The sequence below is a fragment of the Camellia sinensis genome, chromosome 15, assembly GCF_055761805.1.
Source record: "Camellia sinensis isolate YWXY chromosome 15, ASM5576180v1, whole genome shotgun sequence".
Classification (NCBI taxonomy): domain Eukaryota; kingdom Viridiplantae; phylum Streptophyta; class Magnoliopsida; order Ericales; family Theaceae; genus Camellia; species Camellia sinensis.
In genome coordinates this window covers 32,038,051-32,049,589 of record NC_138975.1, presented here as the reverse complement: position 1 = coordinate 32,049,589, position 11,539 = coordinate 32,038,051, and the positions used below count along the sequence as shown (strand labels likewise).

The 11,539-nt window shown below is 39.8% G+C and overlaps 1 protein-coding gene across 1 annotated transcript; it reads right to left on the bottom strand.

Moving 5' to 3' along the window:
- Positions 1–5,803: 5,803 nt before the first annotated feature.
- LOC145812904 (uncharacterized) lies at positions 5,804–6,502 on the bottom strand. The gene has a single exon (XM_082908135.1). It carries the CDS (start codon positions 6,500–6,502, stop codon positions 5,804–5,806), a length of 699 nt encoding a protein of 232 aa, XP_082764261.1.
- Positions 6,503–11,539: the final 5,037 nt, after the last annotated feature.

Below are 11,539 nucleotides of genomic sequence, written 5' to 3'. Positions count from 1 at the left end.
CTGTGCTCTGTATTATTGTTTGACTGTTAAGCAGGCCTTCGGTAATCACGAATTACTGGCCGGTTACGGTGCAAAACCCATAGGGGCAGGTTTGGGTCGTGACACCAAGGCAGCTGATTTTGAGGCCAAACTTCAAGAGGCCCTTGACTCAAAGGAGGCCGAAGTCAAGGCTGCCGACGAAAAAGCATTTGAAGAAGGTCAAGCTGCCGTCCGAGATCAATACAAACAGCAAGTCAACTTGGCTTGCAACCGAGGTTATTACCTCGGTTGGATGGTGGCGCTTAACAAATTACTTGTTCCAATGGACTCCGACCTCCGAGACATCAATTAGCTTCAAGTACCTTTCCCTCTAGAGCCCAAGGACTCTGGCGATGATGCCGACAAAGATGATGCCAAGGATGGTGAAGCTAATGGAATGGAGGAAAAGGCTGCCACTAATCCCAAGTCTCCTACCCTCAACGAGCAAATCGACTTAACTCAAGATGAGGAGGATGACCTGGTTTCCAATGGCGTCTCTTCTAAACCAACAACCTCTGAGGCTGAGGTCCAGTGCGCCGAAAGGAGTCTAGATCAGACTTTGCAAGAAATAGACGCCGAAATAGAGGCCGACAAGAATGCACACCACCAGCCGAGTTGGAGAAATCACAAGCCAATCCAAGTACTTGGGATATTTTATCTTTACTTTGTATTCTTTCTTCCTTTGGTTGTATTTTATTTTGTCTAAACAATGTTTAGCTTTATATTAGGCTGATGTGCCGCTTTTGTAATTGAACAAGTAATCCTCTTTGAATGCAAGTCGCCTTCTTTCTTCTAAGTGTTGAATGTTTGTATGTTTTACTGCTTTCTTTCATGCCTTTCACGCTTCCATACTTAGAATATTTTTGCATTTCTTCAAAGTATAACTTAGCTGTATAATGACTCCAGGATACAATACCTCGGATATAAACCTTAAATGTTTTCCTCTGCTAACACTTAAAAATACCAAAATATTTTACAAGTGTTATTCAATATTGCTCTTTTACTTTCACATGCTATATTCTATCAAGACTTCTTCCTTCTACCCTTTCCAAGCCAGGCAACCTGGTTGGTCATCTCAGCGAGTACGTATGTCGGGTACTTCTTTCAATATTACCTCGGCTTAACTGCAATTTGTAAATTTTTATGAAATTTCAACAAGTGTTAAGCCAATTCTTAACCTGTAAATGTTTACAAAAAATTTCAACAAGCCCAAAACACTTCAAATTTTTAAGCTCATTCATTATTCTCCAGCTCTCTGCCCCTTAATGTGAACCTAAGTTTCACTTGTGTTCACATTTAGCACGTATAATCTTTCGGCGAAGTCAGATTCAAACAGAGACTAACCGAGGTTCTCAACCTTTGTTTCTCTGTTAATCTAACTAAAATGCCCTTAGTTCCATTCCACGTTTAATTATGTTGACATAGCAATTCTAATTCCAATTCAACTTAGTTTAATTCTTTTGTATGCAAGTATAATTCAACTTTGTCATATAATAAGTCTAAGGTATTCATCATGTTTCAATCAGAAACATAGCTAACTTAGTTCAACTCTATTATATGCAAGTATAATTTAACTCTGCCATATAATAAGTCTAAGTTATTTGTCATGTTTCAATCAGAAACATCGCCAACTTAGTTCAACTCTATTATATGCAGGTATAATTCAACTCTACCATATAATAAGTCTAAGTTACTCATCATGTTTCAATCAGAAACATCGCCAAAAGACTGGTCAATCCTATCACACAAATTTAACATATAAAGATCGAACTACAACTTTATTATTACTTCGGCTAATGTCATAAGTTTCGAAAAAAAAATATAATGATAGAAAAACTTTAAGTTGCAAGTGTTCTAGTGTCTTGACAACTCTTTGCCTTCGTTGTCCTCAAGCCGATATGCCCCATTGCTGGTGACCGAGATGATTCTATAAGGCCCTCCCAGTTTGGGCCTAACTTGCCCTCCCTAGGGTTCTTCTTGTTACCGACCACTTTCTTTAGTACTAGGTCCTCAACTTGGAACTCTCTTGGGTTGACCTTTTATTATAAGCCCTAGCAAGTTGTTGCTGGTATGCCCTCAGTTGAATTGCTACTCTCTTCATTTTCTCCTCAAGTAGGTCTAGATCTCGGGCCAGAAATGCCTCATTAGTTTCATTTTCCACTCCCTGGGTTCTGATCCCTGGAATGTCGACTTCTAGAGAGATAACTACTTCAGTGCCATAAGCCATGGAAAATGGAGACTCCACAGTTGATCTCCTCGGCATAGTCCGATATGCCCAGAGTACATTGGGCAACTCTTCTACCCATTTTCCCTTTACTGCTGCCAGCCTCTTTTTGATCCCATCTAGGATAGTCTTATTAGATGCTTCTATCTGCCCATTACTTTAAGGGAAACTTGGAGTAGAGTAGTAGTTCTTGATTTTTTACTTTGCACAGAAGCTTTTGATTAGCTTACTATCAAACTGTGTACCATTGTCTGCTATTATTGCCATTCGAATCCCAAACCTGGTGATGATGTTCTTCCATATGAAGTTTTTTACATCAATGTCTCGAATCTTCGCAAGGGGTTCAGCTTCTACCCACTTTGTGAAATAATCAGTTGCTATTAGCAGGAACTGCCTTTGTCCAGTTGCTTGGGGTAGTTATCCAACAGTATCCATGCCCCACTGGGCAAATGACCAAGGGCTAGATATTGGGTTCAAATCTGCTGCTGGTTGATGTATCAAAGGTGCAAACCTTTGATACTTCTTGCACTTTCTAACATAGGCTTTAGCATCCTTTTGCGTGTAGGGCCACCAGTACCCCTATGTAATGGCCCTATGAGCAAGTGATCTGCCCTAGCGTGGCTGCCACATACTCCTTCATGTATTTCATACAAGAAGTCTTCAATCTGGAAGGGGTGCACACACCTCAAAAGGGGGCCAGTAAAGGACCTTCTGTAGAGATATCCCTCTGCTGTTAGGCCAAACCTTGCTGACTTAAGTCTGGTCTTGTGTGCCTCTTTGCGGTCATCTGGCAGTTTCCCATCTCTAAGGAACATTATGATTGCATCCATCCAACTTGGGCTCATCTCTACACACATTACTTCATACTCTATGATCAGTGGTTCTACACTTAGACCTGACAAATAATCAACCATTATTGTCCTTGCCTCCCCTGATTTCATTGTACTAGCCAGGTTAGCCAAGGCATCGGCATGGCTATTGTCATCTCGGCTAACTTACTGTAGAAAGCAATCTTGAAATAAGGCTAACAGTCTAACAACCTCTTTACATAGGCTATCATTTTTTCATCTCGGGTTGTATATTCGCCTATTGCCTGGTTCACAATAAGCTAGGAGTCACAGAAGACTACCACCTCGTCGGCTTCCATTGCTGTTGTCAACTTCAATCCTGCAATCAGTATGTCATATTTTGCTCCATTGTTTGAGGCTTTAAACCCTAGTCGAATAGATTATTCTAGTATCTGCCCATCTGGCGATACTAACACTACTCTTGCCCCTGCTTCTTGATGGTTTGAAATCCTATCAACAAACAGGCAGAAGGAGTCGCCGATGTAAATATCACAGAGCTTGAGTTTCTATTCTTTCTTCTGCTCTGTTGTGGGGTTTTTCATTCCCAGCTGGGTCTCTTCTTATTCTCCTGGACATCCTAAGCCGCGGCTTGCCGGAGCTCGACGTAGGATGGCACTTGGTGTGAACTAGCCCACGAAGTCAGCCAGAACCTCGCTTTTGATTGCTGTTCTGGGTCTGAACTCTAAATCGTATTAGCCCAATACCACTGCCCATCTGGCCACACTGCTTGTTAGATCTCCTTACTGTAGCAGGAACTTCAAAGGGTGCTCAGTCAATACCATAATCTTGTGGGCTTGGAAATAATGGTTTAACTTCTTGGAGGCCATCATTAAGGCCAATATTAATTTCTTCAGGGGTAAATACCTAGTCTCTGCGCTTGCTAGGGTTTTACTCACATAGTATACTGTCCTTTGTTCTCCTTTTTCTTCTTTAATTATCACTGCACTCACTGCATGCTCCGAAACTGCCATGTACAAGAATAGCTCCTCTCTAAGTACTAGATTTGAGAGGACTGGAGCTGTAGTCAAGTATCCTTTCAAGTTGGCCAAGGCAACTTCACATTGCTCTCTCCACAAGAAGTCTGTGACCTTTTTCAACAGACTGAAAAATGGTTTACACTTATCTGAACTTCTGCTTATGAATCTGTTCAGGGCTGCTGCCCTTCCAGTCAACATCTGCACTTGTTTTGCGGACTCTGGGCTTTTCAAATCCAGGATGGCCATGATTTGATCTGGGTTTGCTTTAATGCCCCTTCTGGTAACCAAGTATCCTAGGAACTTACCAGATCAGACTCCAAATGCACATTTAGAAGCATTGAGTCAGAGCCGATATGTTCTAAGGATATCAAAGACTGCCTTCAAGTCGGCCAGGTGGTTCTCAAGTTCTCTGGTCTTTACGACCATATCATCAATGCATACTTCCACTATTTTGCTAATCAAATGTCTGAACATCTTGGTCACTAACCTCTGGTACATTGCTCCTGCATTTTTTAACCCGAAAGGCATCACTCTATAGCAATACAGCCCTTTTGGGGTGATAAATGCAGTATTCTCTTCATCAGGGGGTACATTACTATCTGATGGTACCCCCTGTAAGCGTCTAAGAAGCTCATCCTTCCATGTCCAGAAGTGGCATCCACTAATTGATCGATCTTGGGGAGTGGGAAACTGTCTTTGGGACAAGCCTTATTCAGGCTAGTAAAGTCCACGTAGACCCTCCACTCCCCATTCTTCTTTTTCATAACCACAGTGTTGGACAGCCAAGTAAGGTAGTTTACCTCTCAGATGGCTCTGGCCTCTAATAATTTGTCCACATCATCCTCTACTGTCTCCACATGAACCAACGTCGGCCTCCTCGATCACTGAATGACGGGTTTTTCCGACCTATCTACGTTCAGTTTGTGGCATGTAACCTCGGGGTCAATGCCAGGCATCTCGTATGGCGTCCAGGAAAACTCCTCTATGTTTGCTCGCAAGAATGCTTCGAACTCCCTTTTCTCTTTCTCGGCCAAGCCTGAGCCGAGGAGGAAGAAGTGCTCTTCATCCCCTTGCTGGACCAGAATTTTCTTCAAGACTTCTTCCTTTTTGTCGGCCGGCTCTTTGCCGACGTCATCCAGGACCTCCATGTCCTCGTCATCAATCTCTATTGTCTCTGCATCTTGCACATTGTAGGTGGATTTCATTGCTGCCATGGAGCAATTCTTTGCCTGCACTTGATCTCCTCTGACCTCCTCAATTCCATGTTCTGTTAGGAACCGCGACAACTGGTGCAGTGTTGAGGGAACAACCCTCATTGCGTGCAACCATGGCCTTCCAAAGATAACATTGTAAGGAGAGGGGGTGTCAATTACTGTGAAATCGGTGCTTACCTTCTTGGTTCCTGCCTGAACCTCCAAACTTATTGCTCCTAAGGTTCATGTCGGCGTTCCATTGAACCCAACCATTGGATTGTTAGACTACTCCAGATCATCTCGGTGAAGGTCAAGCTTCTTGTAACCTCTGACATACATGATGTCACGAGAGCTGCCTTGGTCAATCAGAATGCACCTTACCTAGCATTCTCCAATCTTGAGGGATATCACTAGAGCATCGTTGTGTGGATGCTATACCATGTCTAGGTCGGCTTCAGCAAAGGACACCATTGGTCCCTGGTACTCGTTTTCTCTAGGCCTTTTTTGCTGGACCTGATACACATGTTGTAAATGTTGTACCCCCTAAGTCTCCCCATGTACCTTATTCTCATTGACCTTTGAGTGAATCACATTGATCACTCGAGGTCCGTCTACTTGCGGTTGTGGTGTTGGTGGAGGTGGTGCTGCTGGTGTCTGAGGCAGCCTTGCTTGCTCTTCCCTCGTTCTGGCTTCATCTACCAGGTCCCTTAAGTGACCTTGTCTTACCAGATCTTCCAGATGTGTCTTTAGGGCTCTGTACCCCTGAGTCAGATGTTCATCCTCATTGTGGTAGGCACAGTTCTTCCTAAACCTTCTTCCCATGAATTCACCAGGAATTTTCTCTAGTGCTCTATAGTAAGGCTGGTTCCTGATCCTTTCTAGGACTTTGTAAACCGGGATCCGAAATACTGTGGTGACTGCCTGTGCAGCCCTCAGTCCCGTTTCTTGTCTATTAAAGTTTGTATTAGCTCGGCCTCGTTTCAGTGAGCCGTTTCTCTTTTCTTGTTTTGATGTTTTTGCTCCCAACGTGTCTTCTTCTGCTCTTGCATATTTCTCCATTCTGGCCATAAGTTCCTCCATACTTGTTGGCATTAACTTTCGAAGCAGACAGTCATCGTTTAGGCCGTTCTTAAAAGATACGACCGCCACCTCTTGGTTGCACCCTGGCATTCGATTAAAAATCTCATAATACCTTTTGGCATAAACCCTGAGACTTTCATCTTCGCCAATTCTCAAAGCCATCAGGGAGTCTACCCTTAACGGCTGCAGTTTGTTTGTAACGAACCTGGCCACAAACATCTTGGCCAGGCCTTCCCAACTTTTCCCAATTCCTTTCGGCAACTTGTGAAACCAATCTGATGCAATTTCGCCAAAGGATGAAGGGAACATCTTATAGAACAATGGTTTGTTCTCGATATACAGTGCCATTAAGTTCAAATATAAGCTGACATGAAAGTTGGGATCAGACTTACAGTCGTATATCTGGAATCTCAGCACGTGGAACCTTTTCGGGGCCTCAAACTTGTTCAATTCTATTGAGAACAGCGTTCTCGGCTTGACTGGAGACTTGACCTCCGCATCTTGTCGCTTCCTCTTGAGGTAGTCCCTCAAATCCTTCTTAGTCCATCCAAGAGCTCGGCTATCAACGGATTTAGCCTTTTTGGTGCACTGCTCCTGGTGTCATTGTGAGTCTTCTTGGACCTCCCTTCATTCATTGTGTCGAAACAAAGCTCCTTCCCCTAAACATGCCGTTGTTCCTTAACGTAAGTCTCCTTGGCATGACGTGTCTTCTGAGACTCTCCTCTAATCGATTCTCCTCACCCGACCTCCCTTGAAGGTCGATGCGAATGCTTTCTTGCCCTGCCTTGCTGAGGGACTACAGGAATTGCTTTATGTCCCCCTTTCTGGGCACCGTTCTTGGCCGTTGAAATCGATGTGTCCTCTAATGGAAACGGTGGTTGCATGACGTTGTTCTGCATCATGAAGTTGACGGCCGATTGTAGGTCTCCCAACTTGTTTTCCATTTCCTTCATCTCGCTGTCCCTCCTCAGGCATCTATCTTTCCATACCTGGAGGTCGTTTTCGTTGTAATACCCACCTTGACATGCTTTCTTTGGTACGTCTTCCTCTTGGCCGACGTCTTTTTCTCCGGGATTCTTATCCCAAGGCTCTTCATTACAATTGTCGTCCTCTACGTTAGGATTGGCATTTTTACCACTCCCACTAAGGATGTCGCCCCTAATCTTTTCTTTCTACCCGTCGTTGGCCATCTATTCTCCTTATAATTCCCACAGACGGCGCCAAATTGTAGGTGTTGATTTCCGACCACACTGTCAAACAAGAACTCAACAGAAGAGCACAGGCAGAATAGATCACGCTCGAACAACCTGCCACAAACATACAAGAATACTGGCAGTGGTTCGTCCACACGGGGGCACTCCGACGATCAAGTCAGTACTCAGTTATCTCTCAAAGATAGCAAATAGTGCTTCACTCACTAGCCAGAATACAAAAAGAGTACCTTAGACCCACGAGGGTACCTTACTTTTATAGCCAGCACTAACCTGATCCCTGTAGAAGTCTAACTTCAATGGACTCTGGCTCAATTTTCATCCTGGACTCCCAGCCAGATAGTGATAAAATCCCTAAGAGCTTTATCGTTATCCAGACTGAGGTCTTCTCCCATTCTAGGACTCTTGTCCCTTATCCGCTCATCTCGGATTCTAGTATCTCCGCAGATAACCTCGGCCTAGATGAGATCACCTCGGCGCCATAACCAAGACACGTGGCACCTCAGCTGGCACTTCGACGTCACCTTGGCCACGTGTTGTCATTCACAAAATATGCCCCCACAAGAACCTTCATATTAGATCAAGCTTTTAGCTGAATTTTTACTCAAAATTTATGGGAAAAGAACGAAAGAGTAAGGATTAGAGATGCCATTATGTGGCTGATTTATTCTTTTCCATCCTAAGAAATTTAAAAACTTTGAGGTGTTTGTTCTTGGTCATAGTTTCACCATACATTCAAAGGGAAGGCCGATTGGTCAAACCATGCTCTTTAGGGAACTATTATCCTTTGTGACAAACTCATTGTTAAGTCACCACTAGTCCCAAAAGCTTAAGTTGTTAGGAAATGAGCCCAACAACGTATATCAAGCTGTCCAACATTATGTTATATTAATTACTTTTTAAAGCACTTTATTCCACCACCAAGAATTTTTAGATGATGGCCCACTATCTTTAGATTTCCCATTGGACATTGTTTCATTTATAATTAATTATAATGCTCATAGCTCTTTTCAACATTTCTGCTCCTCCATAAGATGTGGCCATTGAAGCCACCTCCTATAATTTTTTTTCCCATTTTTTTTTTATCCTGTCAACTATTTAATGCAAATCCTTCTGAAATTGTCACATACTTTCTTACATACATCTATTTCTACGTGGGTGTATTCACTAACTAATCCATATTTAAATTTAGAATTACAACCAATTCATATCATTGTGTTTCCTTTAATTAAAGTTTATGTGCTTTCTCTTCTTTTTGTTAGATGCTTACTTGGTGAGATTTAAAAGCTTGAGTTGATAAATATAGAGGTGGATTCAACTGCTATGAAACATCTGGAGTCAAATAACCAAAAAATTCAAATAAAAATAAAAAGCAAATTTGAAAAAGATTAAAAGTATACATTTCAAAATAGGAGACACCTCATCGGAGCACTCAATGCAGCATTGTCGTTAACGATCAACTCCTCAACTTTGTAGGATTTTGTTGCAAAATCTAAATGAAACCAAATCTTAGTTGATTGATTCACAATGTTTATAAGTTACAAGCTTTATTTACAACCAAGTGGACATACTTCTTGGTAAAGTATATTAACTTTAATATAATAAATTTTATAAAAGAATATATGTTTGAAGAATTAGAAAGCAATGAAAACATGCATAGGACATCCATTTTGTACAGGTGCACGGGATGTATAAATTGTGAATTAGTCTAAAAAATATTTCTTTTTCTCTATATTTAAAGCTTCAAAAAAGGCCGTCGAAAGGCTAAATTATCACACAACCACAGATTTGTATAGGAACCAACAGAAACACCTTAGGAGGGACCAATATAAGTTGTATGAACTTACAACACATTAATGGGATGCATCATTTGTGAATTAGCCTTAAAATTAATTTTTTGTTCTCATAATCTCGAAAAAAAAGTCTGTTCGAGGGATAAATTGTATAATTGATCTAATTGTAAATTGATGAGTTACTAATGTTTTTAATCTTTTGTATAATTAATTAATTACTAAAATTTTTAATTTATTTTTTTGCAGATTGGATTGGGGTGACATTTTTGACGTGCAACAATGATGTAATTTGCTTGAATGTTCATTTTTGTTTGATAATGATACACATACTTTGTGGAGTTGCACTAGTTGTTGTTGGATGTTTGGTGGAATTGTACAAGTTATAACTTTTGGATATTTTGTGGATATTGCACTATTTTATTGTATTAGGATGAAATTATTTGTAATGATGAAGGGATATTTTCATTTTGTTAATTCATAAATGTGTTAATGACAGGTTAGGTTAAGTTGTGATGAAATTGTTATATTCAACAGGTTTCAACATGAACAGGGTTATATTTGTTCAATTAAAATTCAGATTTTGATAAAATAGGTATATAATGCGGAAAAAAATATTATGGAATTAGTGACAAAATTTTCCATCCCTAAAGAAGGTTTTTTCGTCTCTTATTTGGCTTAGGTGGAACATTAATTTTGTTATGAATTCTTTATTTCGTCGCTAAATGAATTTATCATGACGAAAAATAGTCACATTTTGTCACTATTACCCTCAATGTGTGACGAATTTTTTTTGACATTATTTCATCATTTTTAATGATGAATTTGTTTTTGTCTCTATTGGTAGTTTCTTTGATAAAATTTTTTTGTCTTCGTTTATATTAAACGTGACAAAATTATTTCGTCTCTATTTCTTATATTTATGACAAAATACTTTCATCTTTAATTTCTTTCTTTAATGACAAAATATTTTGTCGCTAATTACTTACAAGTAAGTTCCCAATAGAGTGTATTAGAGACAAAAAAATTCGTCACAAATTTATCATTTTTAATGATGAATTTGTTTTTGTCTCTATTGGTAGCTTCTTTGACAAAAAAGTTTTGTCTTCGTTTATGTTAAATGTGACAAAATTATTTTGTCTCTATTTCTTATATTTATGACAAAATACTTTTGTCTCTAATTTCTTCCTTTAATGACAAAATACTTTGTCGCTAATTACTTACAAGTATGTTCCCAACAAAGTGTATTGGAGACAAAAAAATTCGTCACAAATTTATCATTTTCAATGACAAATTTGTTTTTTCATCTCTAAGACCCTTTAGCGACGACGCTTTGGTGACAAAACGGGTGACAAAAAATTTTCATCCTAATTAGTTCGAGTGAAGAAATATATACATTTTGGGACAAATTTGTTTCATCTTTAAATCCCAAATTTGTTGTAGTGGGGAGAAGAGAAACATAGTTAAATTGTCTTGGTATAGAAAATGAATCAAAATTGTCTATGTATAGCAAATGAATCCGGCGCTGCGGGAAGGGGGGGAGAAACAGAGTTAAATTGTCTTGGTATAGAAAATGAATCAAAATTGTCTATGTATAGAAAATGAATCCTGGGGGGGAGGGGGGGCGATTGTCTTGGTATAGAAAATGAATCAAGGGAGGGGGGGTTTGGTATATAAAATGAATCAAAAGCAAGAGGGGGGCTACAAAAAAAATTAAGGTTTTAGGGATTAAAATTTAGGGACAAAATTATTTTTTAGGAATCAAATATTTTTGTTATGAAAAGTATCGTTATTATATTTTTAGCAACTAAAATTAGACATTAGTGATGAACTATTATCCTTTTGGGACCAAATTTTTGTCTCAAAAAATAAATCATTTTGAGACCAAATTATTTTGTTCTTAAAAGTCTATTTATTAGTGATATTTTCAAAATTTTGTCGTTAAAAGCTTTATTTCAACTTTTTGGGACGACCTTTTAGCAATTATCTTCATGACGATTGAAATTGGTCCCTAAATGTCTTTTGCAACATAATTTTCATTTTTAGAGATCAAAATATTTGGTTTCTAAAACTCTTATATGTTGTAGTGAGAGAGCATTCAAGCCCACTTCAGATGGGTCGAATAAAACCCGATCCCACCAAATGTACATCTTTTGTTGAGTATACACAGTGACATAGAGAGTACGCTAATTAGAGGG